This window comes from Paroedura picta, chromosome 8 (genome assembly GCF_049243985.1).
Source record: "Paroedura picta isolate Pp20150507F chromosome 8, Ppicta_v3.0, whole genome shotgun sequence".
NCBI lineage: Eukaryota > Metazoa > Chordata > Lepidosauria > Squamata > Gekkonidae > Paroedura > Paroedura picta.
Window position 1 is genome coordinate 14,503,037 of NC_135376.1, and position 22,914 is coordinate 14,525,950.

The window sequence follows — 22,914 nt, forward strand, 5'->3', positions numbered from 1 at the left end:
CTCTCCGTCAGAGGGCTATCCAGCCTGTTTAAAAATCTCCAAAGATGGAGAACCCACCACCTCCCGAGGAAGCCTCTTCCACTGAGAAACTGCTCTGACTGTCAGGAACTTCTTCCTGATGTTTAGATGGAATTCCTGTCCAGCCCGGGGCAAGAGAGAACAACTCTGCTCCATCCTTTGCTGAAGGAATGGCCTTTATAATTAATTTCACAGATATATGCATTTAAATTCTTTAAAAAAATTATTTTTAATGTACTGTATTCAACAGTGGTCATTTTGCATTTCCAAGTTTTAGAAGCGTGTTCAGTATCCACGGAGGCCCTTTGTTATATTCCTTCAGTTTTTCTGATAGCTGATCATCTGGAATTCAGTCTGAGCTCCACCTGCTAAGTCAGGCGGATTTTCTCTGCTTTCTGCCACCATCTGCTCTACTGTCTTTGACGTCTCGGGGTCCTGAGAGCAAGGGCTGCCCAGGACATCGGCAGAACTGTTGCAGTGAAGAGGAGATGCCATCTCTGGGGGCGGATCTGAAGGCTTGCCTGTAGCAGAGGAGCCGGGCACAGACAAAGGAAGATTCATCATGTAGAACAAGCTGCCCAAGCGTCGGGACACCTTTGGAGAGAGGCAAGCAATCACATTAGTTACTATTCCAAGTACATCAATTGAATCTGATGCCCATTTTAACCATACACTCAAATCTAGAATCATAGAGTTGGAAGGGACTTCATGGGCCATCTAGTCCAGGGGTAGTCAACCTGTGGTCCTCCAGATGTCCATGGACTACAATTCCCATGAGCCCCTTCCAGCGTTTGCTGGCAGGGGCTCGTGGAAATTGTAGTCCGTGGACATCTGGAGGACCACAGGTTGACTACCCCTGATTCTAGTCCAACCCCCTGCACTATGCAGGACACTCACATCCCTATCGCTCATCTACTGTAACCTGCCACCCCTTTGCCTTCACAGAATCAGGTAGCAGATTATCCACAGAGCTAATGGGGTTATGTCTACAGAGACTTCTGGCTCTGGTTGATCCAAAAGCTTCCATGGGAGCAAATGGGAGCCTGGGGAGCAAACAGAGCCAGCATGGTGTAGTGGTTATAGAATCATAGAATGAATCATAGAATCATAGAATCATAGAATCATAGAATTGGAATGGGGCATACAGGCCACCTAGTCCAACCCCCCGCTCAACGTAGGATCAGCCCTAAGCATCCTAAAGCATTAAGAGCGGCGGCTTCTAATCTGGAGAACTGGGTTGATTCCCCGCTCCTCCTCTGCATGCAGCCCGCTGGATGACCTTGGGCCAATCACAGTTCTTCTCAGAGCTCTCTCAGCCTCACCTACCTCACAGAGCATCGGTTGTGGGGAGAGGAGATTGTAAGCCGCTTTGAGATATTCTTAAGTGGCAAAAAGTGGGGTACAAAAAAACCCAGCTCTTCAGCGCTTCTCAAAGTAAGCAGGGCTACCTTGCATCGATCCTTTCCCCTCCACATCTTAGCTAGCTGCACTTCTGCTGAAGTACATACAGTTCCTAAGTGGGTGGTGGTGGTGGGCAGACTGGATTTTATAGCCTAGCCAGTGTCTTCCTTCCTGACAGGTGCTGCTGTTTCGGGAGCAGGGAGTCATGGGGTTGGCTATGGGAAGGAGAAGATGAAGTGAGGAATGACAGGTAAGATGGGGGTGGCCGAAGACAGTGAGACCTGCTCTAAAGTAAAAAGGAGACAGGGTGTTGTGTATATGGGTACATGGACGGTCCTACAGAGGACCAAGCACATGGTTTGAGGTAGCATTGGGTACACCTGGACTCTAACTGTCACAGCCACTGCGACAGCCAATGGGTTTGAATCCATCAAGGGGTCTGCACCAATGGCTATCCACCCTGGCCAGCCCCATTGTTATCATAGTATATATATGTTAGGGTCTCATTACTGTGTACTCAAATGCATCTGTTCAGATTAAAGGTAAAGATAAAGGTAAAGGTATCCCCTGTGCAAGCACCGGGTCATGTCTGACCCTTGGGGTGACGCCCTCTAGCGTTTTCATGGCAGACTCAATACGGGGTGGTTTGCCAGTGCCTTCCCCAGTCATTACCGTTTACCCCCCAGCAAGCAAGCGGGGTACTCATTTTACCGACCTCGGAAGGATGGAAGGCTGAGTCAACCTTGAGCCGGCTGCTGGGATCGAACTCCCAGGCTCATGGGCAGAGCTTTCAGACTGCATGTCTGCCGCCTTACCACTCTGCACCACAAGAGGCTCACACTCTGTTCACTTTACCTGAGAGCGAATCTTCAGTGCCGGTCCAAGTTTTAATCCCATTGTGTCCAAAAGATGTTCTTCCGTGAGCAGTGGTAGGGTTTCTCCGTCAATGGCATGCTCTTTGAATACCTTAACAAAGACATAGTGGATATTATTTGGCTTTTCCACATTGTAGCAACAAGCTCAGAGGGGAGCAAAAGCAGGCTGGACTCAATAAACCCAAAGACCAATGTTACCTCTGCCTTTGTCTTTCAAAATAGGGTTAAAATATATAGATATGGTAGCTAAACAGTATTCCCAGGGTGAATTCCATATCTTTGACTTCAAATCATATTTGTTCCATGAATTTGGGGAGGGATTGTGGCTCAGAGGTATAGCACTGACTTGGCATACAGAAGGTCCCATGCTCAATTCGGGGCACCTCCAATTTAAAGAATCTGTTGGCACGTGATGTGAAAGACCTCTGAGATCCTGGAAAGCTGCTACCAGTCTGAGTAGCCAATACCAACCTTGCCAGTCAGTTTGATTCACTATAAGGCAGCTTCATGTGTGTGTAAAAGATATTTACATGGAAGGCAGGCCCACCCAGATGGAGGCAAACACAACCCTCCATGCCCTTCCCTTCTTGCTGTTCCTGGAAGGTTCTGCCATTCAGGACTGAGCACTTGCAGCTCTCTGTTTATAAATTAAGCGCTCTTTTGTCAACCAAATGTGAAATCTCCATCCCGATAAACACACTCCTGATTTCTTCCCTATTCCTTTGCATAAAAGTGACCCATCTCTAGTTTTCCATCTCTTCTCCAACAGACAACTTCTCCATTCTTTGACACCACCCAGGAATAGTGTGAGGCTCCCTTTCAGTAAAGAAGTTGAGCCTAACAAATCCCTCCATTTCCCTCAAAAAAAGTCCGCGATCCACTACTTTTCAGCCTTATCCCTCTTTTTCTCTTACCCTCCCCCTCCCCATACAAATGCTCAATTTGTCAGTGTTTTGCCTCTGCAGGAGTATAGCAGTCTAAGATGTGAATTTTCCATACATTTATCCAAGTCCCCTGAAGAAAGCAGAATAAATTTTGAATCCAGTAGCATTTTTAAGACCAACAAAGTTTATTCAAGGTATGAGCTTTTGTAAGCATGTATACTTCCTTGGATACAAAGAAGAATTAAACTTGTTGGTCTTAAAGGACTGTACTCAATTTTTTTTCTTTTGCTTCAGACCAACATGGCTACCCACCTGAATCTACCTATACACATAATAATGTTATAGCTGTTCTGGGCCCTATGAGTGCATTCATCCCATGACACATAATAATGTTATAGCTGTTCTGGGCCCTATGAATGCATTCATCCCATGACATAATAATGTTATAGCTGTTCTGGGCCCTATGAATTGCATTCAACCCATGACACATATTTGGAAATGGTTTCCAGGGTGCTTATTAATTTCATTTCATACTAAATGTATGCACCCCTTGCAGGGCACCCTTCGGCCAGGGTTAAGAACATTTACATTCCATCAATTTCAGTAGGACAATTAAACATATGCTTATCTGCCTTTCGTTGCAATCAGTGAGCAATCCTAAACAGAGTTACCCCTTTCCGAGCCCATTGGAGCCAGTGGTGCTTAGAAAGATTTTACTCTGCTTAGGATGATCCTGCTGAATGACGTTAGCTGAAATGCACCCCCATCTTTCAGCACCTCAGGTCACAGAAACATCCCCTTACAAAAGTTTAAATAATCCTCTAGGGCTACCTGGGCATAGTCCGAACACCCTGGAAGGTTGATGATAAAACTGTAAACGTCTTCAATGGCCCATTTACGAATATCTTCAATGGGAGGGACATCTTCTCCATTCAGAATCAGGCTGGAAGCACCTGCAGGGATTTTTAAAAATCAGCCTTGCATTCAGTGGCTGGCAATTTTATAAACTTTAATGTGCATACGCCAAATCTCCTTGATGTACTGAGAGCCAAACTAGACTGTACATAGCGACTGCAAGTTGCACAGCTCCACCACCTGCTCGTCCTCAGAAAATCATGCTTGGAAAGAGATGATGTCCGTCTTTCCCCTCCTGCCTTTATGCTCCCCCACGCAGCCTCCCACTTTTCTACAGCAAATGTTCCCAACCTGAAGAAGAAAACCAGCTCCTGCAGTTACATTGCACATCTCTTCAGTATAATGTGTCCTTTGGCACAGAATCTGAAGTCCTGAAAAATTTAACAGCCTTTAAAACAATAACGTTTCTAGTCCTCTTGTTGCCACGACTTGAAAACATGGAGGCATTCTTTGCAAAAGGCTCCACTGGTGAGGCGCACGTTTCCAATTGCGATGCCAACCATGTGCACGCACACCTGCTCATCTACCCACTGTCTTAAAAGGTAAAGGTATCCCCTGTGCAAGCACCAGGTCATGTCTGACCCTTGGGGTGACGCCCTCTAGCGTTTTCATGGTAGACTCAATACGGGGCGGTTTGCCAGCCCCTTCCCCAGTCATTACCATTTATCCCCCAGCAAGCTGGGCACTCATTTTACCGACCTCGGAAGGATGGAAGGCTGAGTCATCCTTGAGCTGGCTGCTGGGATCGTACTCCCAGCCTCATGGGCATACAGCTTCAGACAGCATGTCGCTGCCTTACCACTCAGCACCACAAGAGGCTCTACCCACTGTCTTACTGACGTCATAATGTTCTTCGTGTAAAAAAAATAATCTAAACATGTCAGAAGTGTCCGGCTGGAATTTCCAAAGAGCCATCAGTTCTGGCAGCCCTCTGTATGATCAGCCGTAGCACAGCAAGCCCTCAACATATCCTCCTTTACTGAGACCAAAGCTCGGGTTTCTCCCACCAGCACGAGGCAGGCTGCCTGCGAAGCCTTCTCTTACCGGGAGGTAGCAGCGGGTTGGTGGGAACCGAGAAGCCGTACGGCAGAGCAGAGAACGTGAACGCCGACGGATACGCGTACTTTTCGTCAAAGGCCGGGCAAGGGTTGCCAGCATCTTTCTCGTTCCCGTTGCTGCCTCCATTGGCTTCATTGGGCATTTCGTGGCCAACGGCTGTTTTTCCCAAGCCGTGATCGTAGCTTTTGCCGTCCTTGGCAGCCGCAGCGCACGGCTCCAAGTGGGCTTTGCTCGGTTCGTGTTTGTTCGGCGTTTCCACCTCGGCTTCTTTTTTGTCCTCTTTCTCCTCGTCGGCAGCGGCAGAAGCCAGATCCAGGCCTTTCTCTTCGGCTTGGCTCTTGGCCCCGCCGGCCGTACCGTCGGCAGCTTTGTGATTTCCGGTCCTCCTTCCCGGCCGGCGGCCTCGCTCCCTTTGCAGAGCGCCCACGGGTGGGTAGGGGCCGGTGGCCATCAGCATGGTGTTGCCGTGAAGTTCGTCCAGGGTCGCTCGATGGACGTACAAGTCGTTCGGGACGTGGCCTTCGGGGACTCGGTGCCTTCCGCGGAAAGCCACGGGGCTAGCGGGGATGCTGTGGTACAGGAAGGGGCCTTCCAAGCCCAGCAGCCCCTTGCGATGCGCTTTTTCTATTTCTTTTTGCTGGAAAAGGGCGTTCATTTCCATTTCCATCCTAAGCGAAGGAAAGAGCAGAAGGAAGCAGGAAGGCATAAGCTGAGATGGCCATTTCCTAGCAGACTGCCAGTCTCCTGGTGGTGGTGCAGTCTCTAGAATTCCAGCCATTCTCCAGATCGCAGAGATTTACTTCACCCGTGGAAAATCGCTTCTTTGGGTGGTGGGCTCTATGGCGTTCATATCCACTTCCTCTCCTCCCTAGGCTCTGCTCCCAAATCTCTAGGAGTTTTCCAACCCAGAGTCGGCAACAGGGGGTTGGACTAGATGACCCATGAGGCCCCTTCCAACTCTATGATTCTATGATTCCAACCCTAGCTAACTGCCCGGGTTCAATGCTGGTGGGAGGCATTTTTCTCCATGTTATCATGGTACATTTGTGCACCTCCCAGAGTTTCCTCAGCTTTTCTCTCATTTTTTCATGCATGCTGTGCTGAGAGGTTTGGGGGGGAAATTGCATCTGGATGGCTGGCATGGGGGTAAGAAAGTTCAGATTTTCCCATCCACATGGCCATTTTTCCAAACACTGTGTCCTCATGTTGGTCATTTCCTCTGTCTGCCCCTGGGGGTGATAATCTTTTATACCAACTACTGAATATTACGAGTAGCAATAATTCTCGCGCCTGACCTGTCTAGCCCAGGCTAGATGGAGTTCATCAGGTCTCCGAAGCTAAACACAGTTGGCCCTGGCCAGTTTTGGATGAGAGATCCTAAGGAATACCAGGGTCATGATATGGAGGAAGGCAATAGAAAACCACCTTTGAATGTCACTTGCCTTGAAGGTGATATCCTGTAGGGGGTTGGAATAGATGACCCTGGAGGTCCCCTCCAACTCTATGATTCTATGATTCTACTCTGGGTTCACAAGAAGTCAGCTGTGACTTGATGGAACTTTCCACCACCACCAATAATATGTGTCACAAGGTCTCTGAATTACCGCCTTTCTTTTTTTTTTTAAAGGTAAGTCCGTAACCCCTTTCATTTCAGAGAAACAGTCTCGCCCCATGGCTCAGTGTTACAACAACAGAAAGTCCCATGTTGACAACTGGACTTGTCATCTCCAGTTAAGAAGGTCAGGCAGCAGGTGAGGGGAAAAGACCTCTGTCTGAGACCCTAGGACAGGGGTAGTCAAACTGCGGCCCTCCAGATGTCCATGGACTACAATTCCCATGAGCCCCTGCCAGCCTTTGCTGGCAGGGGCTCATGGGAATTGTAGTCCACTGACATCTGGAGGGCCGCAGTTTGACTACCCCTGGCCTGAGAGATCAGTGGCTTGATAGATTGATCTGTCTTTAGAAGAATAATAGCTTGTTTTTGTGCCTCGCTTTTCTCTACCTGAAGGAGTCTCAAAGTGGCTTACATTCGCCTTCCCTTTCCTCTCCCCACAACAGACGCCCTGCAAGGTGGGTGAGGCTGAGAGAGCCCTGATATTACTGCTTGGTCAGAACAGCTTTATCAGCTGCCCAAGGTCATCCAGATGGCTGCATTGTAGGATACAGGTTGTATTTATTTTACCTGGCCATATTTTGTTTCTGAACCAGTTCCTGCCTTCTGGTTGCTGCTTCCATGGGTTCTGGCTGGAGAAAACTGTAGCCTTTTAAAAAAGCAGATGGGTAAAGAAGTCACAGTGGACATGCAGGTTAATGCACAGGTTAATGCACAGAAACAGGAGAAGCCAATTACAAGCACTGGACGGTGTGTAACTGCAGAGGCAATTTGCTAAGGTTTCCAGCTTCCAGGTTGGTGGCACCTGGAGAGTTCCCACTATTACAATGGTTCTCCAGACAGCCCAGATTATTTCCCCTGGAGAAAATGGCTGCCTTGGAGGGTGGACTCTATGGTATTATACCTCTCTAAGCGCCCTCCCCAGGCTCCACCCTCCAAAATCGGTAGGAGTTTCCCCACTCATAGCTGGCAACCGATTCAAAGCATGGATATTTGGTTTCTTATGGATTCCCAAGATTCATCTGCATAGATTTAAGATCACCCAGAAGCCCGGGTGAACTGTTTATATTGTACCGGTGGCAAGGGAAAGACACATTCATGGTCTGGAAGCTTTCTGTGCCTGCTGAAGAATTTCTAGCATATGGAGGAAGTGATACGATGACCCTGGTTTAGATTGCTGCTAAATGGGTCACTTCCTTTCCCCAGCCCGTTGAAAAGATTAAGGTGTATAGCAGCCTTTCTCAATTTTTTTTTTTTTACTGTTGGGAAACCCTGGAAACATCCCTCAGGCCTTGTGAAATCTCAGAAGTGGTGTGATCATGCAGAATATGGTTGGGAAGCATAGCTGTGGACACGGACATCAAGCATTCCTCCCCTTCCTACCCCCTCCAGGCCCATCATTGGCCATTTTGGGAGGGGGGCAGATTGACATGATCATAATCGGTCATATCACCCAGCAAAGGTATAATATATTTGAAAAATATATTAAAAGCTAATTAACTCCCACCCATTCAGGAAACCTTTCCAGGGCGGAATCTGCTTTTTATCCCCAGTGACACCAAATTTTAAAAACTCATCTACACCTTATTCATTTTCCATTTTGATATTTAGTGCTTTAAATTTCCCCCTTGCAACGTCTATGATTGATCCCCAGTGACACTACCTTTCCCTCATGATATCCAGGAACAGATATAACTTGCTGTATTTGAGAAAACCACTCCAAAAGCCACAGGATTAAGTGTAGATATCTGTGTTTTGCTGGATTAACTTCCTCCTGATGCTGACATAGTGTGGTAGTCTGTCACTGATTGGTCTGGGCATCATTTCAAAGACTGCTGGATCCCAGTCGCCATGCCCTTGCAAGATTTATTTTTGCCCTCATTTTTTAAGTGACTGTGCTCTTTCCAAAAGCCCATACTTCTATATGCCGAGATTTGCATTTTGGATTGTCTTGCCCAGCTTGTTCTACCCACCACCACCACCCCTGTTCAGGAAAAGAAAAATAAACAAGCAGCCTCATGCTCCATATCCCCCCCTTGCTTTGGCTGTAGCGTCAGGAGACAAACAGCAGGAAATAAACCCCTCTCCAGCCTTGTGCTCTTTCAATGCCGGCTGGAGCTTCATGACCACTGCTCCCCTCCCCCCTCATAGTTTCCCCAATCAAGCACGAAGGAGAGAGCAGCCAGACAATTAAGCATAGAAGGCAACGTCTGTTTCAGTTCGGGAAAAACAAAGGCAGAAGGCCCAGGTTCAGATTGAACTGAATTCAGCAGGATTGACAAAGGGGGGAAAAAAGTAAGTGCAGGCTGTCAACAAACCCCAGTTGAGAAAGCCTCGTGTATAGTATCACTGCCACCCATAGATGGCAGTATAGGGGCAGTTTTCTTTCCAGAAATGCAAAGGAACTACTATAGATTGCTTTATGCCAATAAAAGGTTACTGACTGACTATAGATTCCACTGATTCTCAGGCAGAGAGGTATGTGTGTCAAATTCCAGTTCCCATTTATGGCTAGGAGTGTGGGGGAAAGAGCGCATGAGCCCAAAGCAGGTCCTTCTGGCCCAGCACATGTATTTCTAGCACAATGGAGCCATGTGGGGCCAAGTCCCCCTATGAACAACACATTACAACAGAGAATATATTAATTGTTCCCATGAGCTGATGCACTGATGTCTTTTTACAATGCCAATGTTCCAAATTCATGACCTTGACTCTTACCTGGCCCTTGGTAAACACGACTGGATAACAGATTTGGCATATTGGCATGTTGTGGAACCGAAGGACCAAGATGGGAAGCAACGTGAATTTGTCGTGGGTCCGCTGGTGCTAGCATCTCAGCGGAAGGCAACAGATCTCTAGATTGGGAGACCAAAACATCAAGTTAATGTGTGCATGATGCTGTTGCACTTCGCAGTCTGCGCTTTCAGGACTCAAAGGGCAGTGGGCAGGACTCCAAGGGCAGGACTCAAAGGGCAAATAAAATACATTTATTTATGTATTCAGAAAGTGAATGTGCTGGCTTTCCAGAGGGCGGCTCACGTTGGCTCACAAAGTAAAACTGCACAGCACTAAATCCATAAAAGCAACACCATAAAAATGATCAGCATTAAAGCCAGCCATAAGATAAAACGTCAAAGAGGAATACCTTTCCACAAACCGAGGCTCAAACTGTGTGGGAATAGCCTGGATTCTTTGGGGCCCTGCTCCCATTAGCTGTGGGTTGACAGCCATCATCTGGTTTCTCATGATCATCTCCTGCCGCTGTCGCAATTCTAGCATAGAGCATACAAACCCTTAAAGCATTCAATAGAAGCAATAAAGATGTGAGCACTCCAAGATAGTACCTCCACCCCCATAAGATTACCAGTGCGAGACTGACTCTTCTGCATCTGCCTTGTGTATAGAAAAATTGAATGACTAACCATTCAACAGATATATAAAGGAATCTTATATTTTATTGGGTTCACTGCAACCACTGAAGGCATTTGCAGACTTTTCAGTTCCGCAAAACCTTATATTTATGCATGTGGGTTTTTAATAGATATTATGAAGTTGATACTAGAAGAAGAAGAGTTGGTTCTTATATGCCACTTTTCTCTACCCGAAAGAGTCTCAAAGTGGCTTACATTTGCCTTCCCTTTCCTCTCCCCACAACAGATACCCTGAGGTGGGTGAGGCTGAGAGAGCCCTGGAATTCCTGCTCAGTCAGAAGAACTTTATCAGTGCTGTGGGGAGCCCAAGGTCACCCAGCTGGCTGCATGTGGAGGAGTATGGAATCAAACCTGGCTCACCAGATTAGAAGTCCGCACTCCTAACCACTACACCAAACTGGCTCTCTGCTACACCCCCCCCCTCTCTCTCTCTCTCACACACACACACACACACACACACACACACACCCTCTATAATTAGGAAATTAAGTGTTAGATATTATGAACTGCCAGTGGGAATTTCTGAAGAATAAAAGAACAAAAGAATTGCGCATCTGGATCAGACCAATGGTCCATCTCGTCCAGCATCTTGTTTTAAGAATATAAGATGCCCCTGAGACTGGACTTGGGGGTCGTCTTAGAGGATATCTGCAGGGAATCCAGGAAAATATCTTTTCCCCCATGGTTTGTAGGAGCCAACCTACATCCTTTATGAAAAGTACAGAAAAGTTAGAGCCATGCACCCCAATTCCAACCAAGCCCTGCTTCCCTATAACTGTGCATCATGACTCCCGCTTACCGCCTGCTGTCATGCCACTTGCTAACCGGTATAAATGTTTGTCTTCCAAATTTCCTTGTTCCCCGAGGATGGACATCTTTCGCATGTGATCTCGAGGAGTCATGATAAGGACGGATGCAGCAGGCTCTTTGCTCTTCCACAACAATCAGTGAAATGAACTGGGGGAAAAATAATAAAATAGCAGAACAAATGCTTTTGTGTGTTTGAAAGTGGGTTCCACTCAGGGCTTGTTCCAGGTTTGTGTGGTCCCTGCGTGATATATAACTGACTCCCCTTTCCTCTTTGGCTTGGCCCTTTTATTTTTCTAGCAACTCACCTTTCATTTGGCCCCTCCTATTTGGCTCTGCCTTTTCTCCTTCAACCATTCCCTTTCCCATTTCAATTTGCTTGGGCCGGTGAAGAGAAGACCAAGCCCTATGAAGATAGGTTGAGGGACTTGGGAATGTTCAGCTTGGAGAAAAGGAGGTTGAGAGGGGACATGATAGCCCTCTTTAAGTAACTGAAAGGTTGTCACTTGGAGGAGGGCAGGATGCTGTTTCCGTTGGCTGCAGGGAAAAGGACATGCAGTAATGGGTTTAAACTACAAGTACAACGATATAGGCTAGATATCAGGAAAAAAATGTTTCACAGTCAGAGTAGTTCAGCAGTGGAATAGGCTGCCTAAGGAGGTGGTGAGCTCCCCCTCACTGGCAGTCTTCAAGCAAAGGTTGGTTACACACTTTTCTTGGATGTTTTAGGATGCTGTGGGCTGAACCTGCATAGAGCAGGGGGTTGGATTAGATGGCCTGTATGGCCCCTTCCAACTCTATGTTTCTATGTTTCTAGAAATCAGACCAATGTGTGATTTCTTAGCTACTTTATTTATATAAAGCCAGATAGAAGAAAATATGCCTCATGTGATTTTATTTGGTGTGTTGTTTGTCTAAAAGCAATACAAATATTATTCCGGAATAATATTTGGAATCAGTTCTCAAGGCTTATGGAAACGTTGTTCCACTCTCATCCCTGAAAATGCGGAGACCAAAATGCTTAAGCAACTGAACAATCCCAACATACTAAAGATGTTTACTTGGCACCATCAGATAGCAAGAAAGGACATTAATTCTGTCGCTCAACAGTGGATTAAAGGATCAAAGGAGCCATCTCTTCGCTCATGCAAGAACATAAAACTTATTTTTAATACTGATGAATGCATCATCAGTATTATGAGCCTTCGGGGAGGGCGGTATATAAATCTAAATAAATAAATCATAATGAGAAATACATCCATTCATTTTTTTAAAAAACCAAGGGCCATTTCGCACAGAGCTCAAAGTTGCTATTTGGTTGCCGTTTGTGAAAGCGCTACTTCAAGTAGCGAAATGTAACTAGCCGTGCCCGTAACGCACAGCTGCGGTTTTTGCGGAATTTGGCACTTTCACTTCTCGCCACTTTCGTAACCCACAGGCTTCCGGTTCTCCGTCTTATCGCTACAAAGGAGGTCCCTTTTTAGCGCTTCTGGCCTCCCGTGCCCGTCAATCAAACTGCAGGCACACCTTTGACCTCGACCCTAAAGCCGAACTTGTCGGGGTCCCCTTTTTTTTTAAAAAACCCAGGAAACCCCGTAGCAACGCGTTATCGTCCGATCATTGGCGCCCTTGGAACGTGTTTTCTATTGTTTTCTAGGAACCAGATGCATTGACATGTTTGATTGGTTAATCCCCGCCCACAGTACACGCCCACAGGTTACCTGCTTATATGCACCTGGGCAGACACGCGGTCGGCCTCACTCTTTTGTTTGCGTAGCCTACTGCCCGCAGCACAGGTCAACGTTGCAATGGAGAGGCTTATTTTTCAATTGCTGGCTTACATGCTCGCGGTGCTCCAGCGCATGAATACCGCCTTGTCGCGTCGGACGTCTGCTATCGCGGAGTACCGAGAACGGGTGCCCGGAACGCTGACCAGCAGCAGAAGACGTTCTGTAAGGGTAACCATGGCGGCCAAGAAACGCTGGCAAGCACTGGCAGAGGTCCGGTTCCCCAGACAGTTCTGGGTGGACGAACGATCCTCTGACTGGTGGGAGAATTTTGTGTGGACTCGCTGGGATGATGACCACTGGATTGCCAACTTCAGGATGTCGAGGGGGACATTTTTTGAACTCGTGGAGGCTCTACGTGGACGCATGGAGAGGCAAGTCACTGGCATGCGGCGCCCCGTTCCAGTTGAAAAAAGGGTGGCTGCCGCATTGTGGTACTTGGCCACCCCTCAGTACTTCCGGACAGTAGCCCAGCAATTCGGACTCGGAGTCACTACGGTTGGCGATATCCTTAAGGAGTTCTGCCTCGCCATGGAGGCGGAATTGTTCAGCAAAGTCGTGTGCCTCGGAGACCGGCTTGGAGCGGTGAGTGTCATTCTATCCCCTTTGCCCTTTAAATTTTTTTTCTTGTTTGACAGGTCAGCAACGAAGACGCGATACACCCCACGCTGACATGCAATGGCTTATATTCTTTTCTTTCCCTTATTCCAGAGTATGGACGGGTTTGCCAGGCTTGGATTCCCGCATTGTTTTGCGGCCGTCGATGGAAGCCACATCCCTATCCGTGCCCCCGGGGGAAGCATAAAAGAGTACGGGAACAGGAAGGACTTTTGCTCTGTTCTCCTGCAAGGAACAGTGGACTTCTCCGGCCGGTTTATCGATGCCGAGGTGGGGTGGAGTGGCAGGAGGCATGATGCCCTTGTTTTCAGGGAATCCAACCTCAGGAAAGCCATGGACGAAGGGGTCTTTGAAACCCCACCGCCACCATTGAGGGCGTGCGTGTGCCGCCGTTGGTGCTCGGGGACGGAGCCTACCCAATACGACGCTGGCTCATGACTCCCTACAAGCGGCCAAGGACAGACGTGCATAGCCACTACAACCTCACTCACTCCCGGGCAAGGAATGTAGTGGAGCGTGCCTTTGGACGTTTGAAGTCCCGGTTCCGTTGCCTGATGTCCCGACTACACGTGCATATAGACAATGTGACTCCGCTGATCATCGCGTGTGTCATTTTGCACAACATATGCGAGGACAAGGGACATAACATCCCCTTCCCTGTGGATGAACCTGATCCTGTTGTCCTTGAGGACACACAAGACATCCCTGAAGCAAGGAGAAGAAGAATCTATGCAGAGGGGTGCAAGGTTCGGGACGCCATAGCCACCCACATCTACAGAAACAGGAGGCGTGTTTAATTGTTTTTCCCACTCTCTTGTTGGTGAATAAAGTTTTGTGTTATTTGTTTAACCTTGTCTTGTGCGGTTTGTGTACTTTGCCAGCAAAAAAACGGGGATTCTCTGGTCCAAAAGCACTTTGACAGCCCTAAATGCTAACTCCCAACTGAAATTGACAAACACAATACGGAAGCGCTGAATGGGGAAAGTTCGGGGAGGCGGGTAGCCAGGAAGTATTGGCGACCCCTGTCAAACCGGAGGATCAATCCACTTATGTTCCAATGAATAATTTTATTGGTGGGCAGCTTTGATACATTTAAAAAACGGGGTGGTCTATCGGAGCAACGCACGTTCGTTCCCTAACCGTCATTCCGAAGATGCCGAAGCCACGGAAGGGCTCCTTCTGGCAGCGCGCCGAGGCTGAGGCACTTCTGGAGCTTGTGCTCCAATCGAAAAGTGTTGGCCGCCTTATGGCCAGCACCCACTGCCACACCAAGGGTGCTTACCTGGTGTTGGCTTCAAAGCTGAGGGAAAGGGGCTACGTCCGGACCTGGGAGCAGGTCCGGACAAAATTCAAGTGCCTTAAGCTGGACTTCCTAAACAGTCTGGAACAGTGGGGGGGGATCCCGCAGCCAAGTGGGAGGACGGTCTTCCACGACCAGATGGTAAAAATATGGGAGAAGGCTGGGAAGCCCCCCCTGGACATGAGGAGGCATATGGGTGAGTGCTGCCCTCGTTGTGTTTTACCCTTAAACATGCATGGAATGACTAGCTGCCTCTTTCCCCTACTGTCCCCAATGAAATTCGAGAAAGTATTTAGATGCTGTCAACCCCCTCAGACTTAGCCAGCCAGTACTGTAGAACCACTTTGGTTATGCGCTTAGACTCTAACTGTGGTGTGTCCACCAGCTGTGTTTCATCTCTGTTTTGTGTGCTTTTAATTATGATTTGTCTTTTTCTTTGCCCAGCCACACAATCACCATCCAAGCTGGCAACAGCACCTGAGCGTGAGGAGGGGGAGGAAGAGGGACCTTCCACCTCGGGACAGGCTGCAGGTGAGAGTTTTATGCCTGTGCGGGAGACCCATGTGTGTGTACCCCCATGGAGCCATATGGGAGCCTGCTGTGATGCTCCCATTTGAAGTGTTATTAAATTCTTTGTTTGATTTCTATAGCTGAAACTGTGGAGGCAAGGCTGCGTGCGATGGAGGCCAGAGTTACTTCCCTGGAGGCTCAAGTGGCAGAGCTGAAAGGGGAGATTGAGCAGCAAAGGCAACAGAGGGAGGCGGAAGAACGTAGGTTATGTTCCCCACTGCCCAACTCTTCTCACACTGTGGCTAAGGCCACTTAAAAGTGTATGCATGTAAACTAAAGAAATTTGAAAATATGTGTGGCACTAATGTGTACTTTTTCTCCCTCCCCACACAGTTAAGAAGAAGGAGGATGAGGACCTCTTCCGCCGCAAAGTCCGGGGGTCCGTGGGAAGGTTGAGCAGGAGAGTGAGGGAGATGGAAGGGGCTGGGCAGGGGAGCAGTGGGACCTGAGTTTTGTTTCCTGTTTGTGTTTTGGGGTAGGGGTTGGGGGGGGGGCTCCAAGTTTCATTCCCTAATGTTTTTCCCCTGTTAAATGTATAGTTTTGTTAAAAAAAATAGGTTTTCCAGGGGGGTGGGGGGTGGTGGTGCTGGTGGGGCTCCAAGTTTCATTCCCTAATGTTTTTCCCCTGTTAAAATGTTTTTTAAAATAAAATGTTATTGCAAATTTTATAACAAGACTCCAGTGTGACTTCTTAAACTCGCACATATTTAACCCCACACCACACTCCTAAAACTCCTTGAACTAACACCCCTCCAACCTCCAACCCACACAGCAGTACCACAATATAGACAATCACTAGAGAGGCCGCTTTCGGCCTTGCAGATTCCACAGTAGGGTACACAGAGACAGAGTCAAAAATATAAACTTTATTCAACAAACAACAAAACACAGATAACATGAAATAGAAAAAGTGGGCAAAACTAGGAGGGGGAGTACTTGTCTGCTGGTTTTATTTTCCTCTTTCCGAGAATAGTCCTCCTTCGTGTTTGGGTGGAGGCATTCTGAGAGGGAGTCGGTGGGGTGGGTGCTGGAAGTGGTGGTGTTGGTGTGGGTGGTGGTGGGGGTGGTGGTGTGGGTGGTGGTGGGGGTGGTGGTGGGGGGGCGGGGGCGATTTGTGGAGGGTAGGCCCTTTCCATGACCACTACAGCCCTCTCCATGAGTCTCCTTATCAGTCGCACCTCCTCCACGCCTTCGCGTAGGATTTGGTTTGTCTCTCTAAGGACTGCCCTCAATTTTCTCCCCTCCTGGGCAATGAGTGTGAGCATGGCTTGGTCAGCGGCAGCGGCACGCCGTGACTCCTCATAGCAGTGCTCAAGGAGCCTCTCTCCCACGCTTGTCAAGACGGAGACGCGCCTCAGCCTGCCGCGTTCCCTCGTAAGCCTCTCCTCTGCTGGGAGCGCACCTCTAGGTGGTGGGCTGCCTGGAGCCAGGGGTGGTTCCTCCTCCTCATCTGAAAGAACCTCTGTTGGCAAAAAATGAGAAACAAAACTGTTAGTGACATCAATAAAGTCAAAACACACCATGGTGGACATGGTGTTCTTTTTTGTCCCCGTGTTTTCCTGCCAAGAATTTAAACAATCCCCGGCGAGCACATGGCTATTGTTTGTTTGCCCATGGTGTGCTTTTACTTTTGCCTACTTTCACAGCAGGACTCTCAACAATTAAAAGGGAGCACATGGTTAGTGCCTAGCGACATTGTCCTGCAGCTATGGCTCGAAAGGAACAGGTCATGCACGCTCACCATCTTGAATCTGTATCCGCCTGCGCCGTGCAGGAGGTCCAAGCAACCCAGGCTGTTCCTCCTCCTGTGTTCCGGGTATGAAATCTGCAAAAAAAGGAAAAAAAACAGATCTAGGACCAAAGGGTGGCAAAGCCAGCTTCAAAGGCTACACCAGCAACGCAGAGGGACTCTCTTCTTTCTCTTAGCAGTGCTGCTGCCCTGCACAAACAGAAAAGCACAAAGCAGTCAAAACAGCCCCCCCCCCCTATTTTAACTAATACTTACCAATGTTAGTTGATGCCCCCGAATCACTATCCACGTCAGGTGCTGCTGGAGACTCGAGGGGCCCCGTCCCTGGCAACTGTGTCTCTGTGGACAAGAGCAGAAAATAGTGAAAAATGAGCAAGCATACACCATGAACCACAAAGCAAGCTCCCAAAGTAGTGAGCCAAAGTACTGCAGAAGGCCTATGGGCGAGGCATGCAGCAAATATTTTGGGGCTGTTGGTTAAACATGACCGTTTCAAATACTAAGCACATCAAGCACTCCACAGCCAACCATCTTTTAAAATCTTTTAAAAATTAAAATTAAATTATAAAATTAAAACCGTTTCAAATAGTAAACACAGCAAGCACTCCACAGCCTACCATCTTTTAAAATCTTTTAAAAATTAAAATTAAATTATAAAATTAAAACCGTTTCAAATAGTAAACACAGCAAGCACTCCACAGCCTACCATCTTTTAAAATCTTTTAAAAATTAAAATTAAATTATAAAATTAAAACCGTTTCAAATAGTAAACACAGCAAGCACTCCACAGCCTACCATCTTATGCGTTGCAACGAACTGACGAGAAAACGATGGCCAAACGTCAGAACACACATTTGCTCAAAAGGAAATATAAAATAAAAATAAAATCACTTACCGGAGGCAAGGGGCGTTTGCTCAGGAGCCTCCTCTGGCTCCCCAGGAACGATGGCGATGAGGTCCAGCGTTACCGATTCCGCGGCTCGTTGCTGGACGGGGGGTGGAGGGCGAAAGCTGGACGAGGTGCCCTCGCCGGGATCCTCCTCAGCGGGTGGTTCCTCGACCGGGGCAGCCGGCTTCCGAACCACCTTAAGGCTCCGGCCGACGCGCTTCGGCCTGCCGGATCCTTCCCCGTCTCCGTACAGCTGGCGCTGCTCCTCGAAGTAGGGGCAGGTAACCTTCTCGTTGCCGGAACCCTTATTATGGTTCACGGCACGCATATACTCTGCCCTCATTGTCTTGGTCTTCGACCGGCATTCAAGGCCGGTCCTGTTGTGGCCCAGGGCGCGCATCTTAATGGCCACTTGTTCGAATACCTCCCTATTCCTGTGGGAGGACTGGAACGCGTCCTGGATTTTCTCCTCCGAGAAAATCCCGATCAGGTCCCTGATCTCCGCGTCCCTCCAAGTTGGGCCACGGCCGGTTGCAGGGACGGACGAGGCTTGAGAAGACGATTCCATGTTGCTTTCGCTGGTAGCTGAGCAAAATGGTGGTGGAAGGTGCAGGGTGCAACGGATCATATACCTTCCCGCACACAAAGACAAAGGGACTAGCCGGCTCCTGATTGGTAGAGGGCAGTAGGGGACACGCGCATTGGCCACATTAGGTCACATGTCACGTTCAAAACTCCTCGCGCGGGAACAGGATCTGCTCCTAATGGCCAGATTGGCGCCCTTGTTGTTTGACTTAACGCATGCGCTGATTCGTTTACACGAGAGAAGAGCAGTTTGAACATGCAGCGGGAGCCATTTTAGGAAAATGTCCGCCATTACACAAACGCATGCCGGTGTTCAACCGAGAGCAAGTGCGGCAGTACTCGGCAGTTCCCCAATAATATTCACCAGCCACAGCATAAATCAACCAAACATGACATGTTACTGGCGTACGTTCGTTGGCACGCTCAGAGGAATGTTTTTTAAAATGAACGGGGGACGGCGACTCCGCTTGCCGGAGGTATAGCTGCCAATGGAAGGGGTTGTCCGCACCCAAGCACAAGCACGCACCGGGAACCACACAAAGACCCACTACACATAAGCCGCCCCTCATGATATCACCACGAATCATGTCTATTGAACCCCTCTAAGCTAAGCAGGAGACTGCGAGCGGCGACCGTTCGTTGGCACGCTCAGAGGAAAATTTTTTAAAATGAACGGGGGACGGCAACTCCGCTTGCCGGAGGTCTAGCCGCCAATGGAAGGGGTTGTCCGCACCCAAGCACAAGCACGCACCGGGAACCACACAAAGACCCACTACACATAAGCCGCCCCTCATGATATCACCACGAATCATGTCTATTGAACCCCTCTAAGCTAAGCAGGAGACTGCGAGCGGCGAATGTTCGTTGGCACGCTCAGAGGAGAATTTTTTAAAATGCTCCCTGTACGTTGACTCCGCTAGGACTGGCCGATGGTAGACGGGGTTTTAAGCTTTGGCCAAATTTAGGGAACGTGACGGTGTGTGCCACTGTGCTTGTGAAAAACTCTTGTGGTGTCCGGGCAGAATTTCCTAAAGTGATCGTGCTTGAAAGCCAGTCGCTGTCCCGTTGCCTCGTAGATCCCCGCTCGCTCGGAGAAAAAAAAAATGGCGAACAGTTCACCGGAAGTTTCGAGGACAGGCTCGGGAGGAGGGACTTTGAAGAACCCGCAACAATGGTAACGCACAGGTCTTTAGCGCTACTGTTGCAGATTGGTTGCAGGAGTGTATCGCTATCCGGAGGGTGAATCCAGTTTTCTGGATTCCCCTAAAAGCGCTACAACGAAGCGCTTTTGGCGGGTCGGTTTCAGGATTGTTGCAGATCGTTAACGACGTCGTGCGTTATGGCAAATTAGTAGCGTTTTCAATCAGCAACCATTGTGCTATTTTTAAGCCGTGGGAAATGCCCCCAAGTGTTACAGTGTTGATACAACTAATTTATTCCTCCAGCAAATATATGTGTGTTATTTTAATGGATTTCTTTGCAGTTTTGTTTAACTGTTCACTGCCTTGAGGGCCCCAGTTGGGTACAAAGATGGCCAGGAATGATCAAGACATAGACCATGCGACAGCAGCTGTAATGAAGAAGAAGAAGAAGAGTTGGTTCTTATATGCCGCTTTTCTCTCCCTGAAGGAGTCTCAAAGTGGCTTACATTCACCTTTCCTTTCCTCTCCCCACAACCGATACCCTGTGAGGTGGGTGAGGCTGAGAGAGCCCTGAAATTACTGAAGACGAAGAAGAGTTGGCTCTTTTATGCCATTTTTCTGTGCCAGAAGGAGTCTCAAAGCGGCTTACAGTCGCCTTCCCTTTCCTCTCCCCAGCTGACAACATTTCAGGTGTGCCACCATGGTCAAAAGGTTGAGAAAGTCCGTCATAAAGTAATAAAGTCAGCATTTTCCACTCTGCAATGTGAGAAAACGTTTACAAAATACGAAAAAATAATTTTCCATAGCAGGAGCGGGCCTTGACATCTGCCCCACCCTGCCCACTGCTATTGTTATCATGGTTCCCTCTATAGAATGCCTGAGGACCCAACCCCCAACCTCTCTGCCCTCGGAATAAGAGAAGCTTGCATTCTAAAATGAGAGCTGTAGGAGGGCAAGGGAAAGCAGCATGAGATCTCCAAAGTGAAATAGGGTTGGTATTTGGATGGGAGACCACCAAGGAAGGCAATGTCAAACCACCTCTGCTTAATCATTTGACTTGAAAGCCTCTTGTGGGGGTTCCTGTAAGCCAGTTGCAACTTGGTAGCACTTACATACATACATAAGGTTAGCAAGGTTACCAAGTCCGTTTCCGCATTACGAGACATGCCTTGTTTCAGCCTCGCTTTGGATATCCTTTGGATGCTGCTAGTCAACTCTAGCCTTTCTGCTTTTGGGCTTTCCTCCCCTTGTTTCCCAGGCTGAAATTCACTATATGCTTTTCTCAATGAGTCTGACGGGGACGGCCTCCCATCATGCTTTGCTCCCCCATCTCAAAAAATGTGGGGTTTTTTGCAAAATTCTGTGTGCTTGCACCTTTGTTTTAGTTGCACACCTTAATCCCACCATTCTGTGCCCTCGATCACTCCTACTCCCGGTACCTCCAAAATGTCCTGAATGTAATTTAAAACAGTGGTTCCCAACCCCTGGTCCGGGGACCGGTACCGGTCCGCAGCTCAGTTGGTCCCGGGCCGCGGCTCCTCGTCCTCCTCCCTGGCTGCTGCCTCGGGGGCTGCCCTGACACTCTGCCGCCGGCTCACCTTTGGTGCTCTCCAGCGGCCGCCATGGCTGGCGCTCTCCCTCGGCATGGCACTGCGCAGCTTCTGCTGGCCACGCCCCCATTAGGCAGTGGGAAGTCAGGGGCACTGGTGGGAAAGCAAGTGGAGCAGGGGCTCAGGTGGCAGTAGTGATGTCCCTCGGCAAAAGACACCCCCACCCCGGGCCTCAGTAAAATTGTTATGCGTTGACCGGTCCCCGGTGAAAAAAAGGTTGGGGACCACTGATTTAAAACTAACAAAGAGAGGTGGAGAGAGAATGGCGACAAGGAAAGGGACCTGCCCAGCAACTCAAAATGGCAGCGTAGCGGAAAAACCTGAATGCATGCATTTTTGCACTAAACAGTCCCAAATTAGACCTCTGCGTACCTGGAATGATCAAGACATAGACTATGGGACGGCAGCTGTAATGAAGAAGAAGAAGAAGAAGAAGAAGAAGAAGAGTTTACTAATGTAACAAGATTAACTTTTGCTTATATATATTCCTACTGTTATGATGGTCAGTTCTTAGTCTGACAAAGAGTGCTTGCGCTCAAAAGCTCACGCCTTGAATAGAATCATAGAATCATAGAGTTGGAAGGGGCCATACAGGCCATCTAGTCCAACCCCCTGCTCAACACAGGATCAGCCCTAAGCATCCTAAAGCATCCATGAAAAGTGTGTATCCAACCTTTGCTTGAAGACTGCCAGTGAGGGGGAGCTCACCACCTCCTTAGGCAGCCTATTCCACTGCTGAACTACTCTGACTGAAGATTTTTTTCCTGATATCTAGCCTATATCGTTGTACTTGAAATTTAAACCCATTACTGCGTGTCCTTTCCTCTGCAGCCAACAGAAACAGCATCCTGCCCTCCTCCAAGTAACAACCTTTTAAATACTTAAAGAAGGCTATCATGTCCCCTCTCAACCTCCTTTTCTCCAGGCTGAACGTTCCCAAGTCCCTCAACCTATCTTCATAGGGCTTGGTCCCTTGGCCCCAGATCATCTCCGTCGCTCTCCTCTGTACCCTTTCAATTTTATCTACGTCCTTCTTGAAGTGAGACCTCCAGAACTGCACACAGTACTCCAGGTGTGGTCTGACCAGTGCAGTATACAATGGGACTATGACATCTTGTGATTTTGATGTGATGCCCCTGTTGATACAGCCCAAAATGGCATTTGCCTTTTTTACCGCTGCATCACACTGCCTGCTCATGTTTAGTTTACAATCCACAAGTACCCTATCGGCAAGTGGGGTACAACTGTGCGGCAAGTGAGGGGACAATTTAGGTCTGTGCCTGAAGAAGCGGATTTCAGTGTGGAAACTGAGGGAAAAGTTGACCCATTAAACCCAAATCCAAATAATACTGGTAGTGCAGAAACAGTCCAAGTGGAAGCACTTCCCTACAGTCTTAGAACCTCCAACCAATAGCTGCTCCCTACTGTCTCAGGCAAGAGCCTCTTGTGGCGCAGAGTGGTAAGGCAGCCTTCTGAAAGCTTTGCCCATGAGGCTGGGAGTTCGATCCCAGCAGCCGGCTCAAGGTTGACTCAGCCTTCCATCCTTCCGAGGTTGGTAAAATGAGTACCCAGCTTGCTGTGGGGTAAACGGTAATGACTGGGGAAGGCCCTGGCAAACCACCCCGTATTGAGTCTGCCATGAAAACGCTGGAGTTCGTCAC

General features: G+C 48.5%; 1 protein-coding gene across 5 annotated transcripts in view; it reads right to left on the minus strand.

Annotated features, from left to right (window-relative positions):
- Window positions 1–261: 261 nt before the first annotated feature.
- Window positions 262–22,914, minus strand: part of SAMD7 (sterile alpha motif domain containing 7) — a 33,600-nt gene continuing 10,947 nt past the window's right edge. Inside the window, exons 3-11 of one of the 5 annotated variants that reach the window (XM_077348440.1) lie at window positions 21,626–21,660; window positions 10,995–11,152; window positions 9,910–10,057; window positions 9,483–9,619; window positions 7,335–7,413; window positions 5,138–5,820; window positions 4,010–4,131; window positions 2,275–2,385; window positions 262–612 (exon numbers count right to left, since the gene is read on the minus strand). In XM_077348440.1, the coding sequence (XP_077204555.1) occupies window positions 337–612; window positions 2,275–2,385; window positions 4,010–4,131; window positions 5,138–5,820; window positions 7,335–7,413; window positions 9,483–9,619; window positions 9,910–10,057; window positions 10,995–11,097 (1,659 nt within the window). In that variant the 5' untranslated portion in view covers window positions 11,098–11,152; window positions 21,626–21,660 and the 3' untranslated portion in view covers window positions 262–336. Of the gene's footprint in view, window positions 613–2,274; window positions 2,386–4,009; window positions 4,132–5,137; window positions 5,821–7,334; window positions 7,414–9,482; window positions 9,620–9,909; window positions 10,058–10,994; window positions 11,153–11,310; window positions 11,554–16,128; window positions 16,740–17,018; window positions 17,103–17,282; window positions 17,367–17,922; window positions 20,072–21,625; window positions 21,661–22,914 lie in introns of those variants that run through there. The other 4 variants (XM_077348443.1, XM_077348442.1, XM_077348441.1 and 1 more) reach the window with 4 other exon arrangements.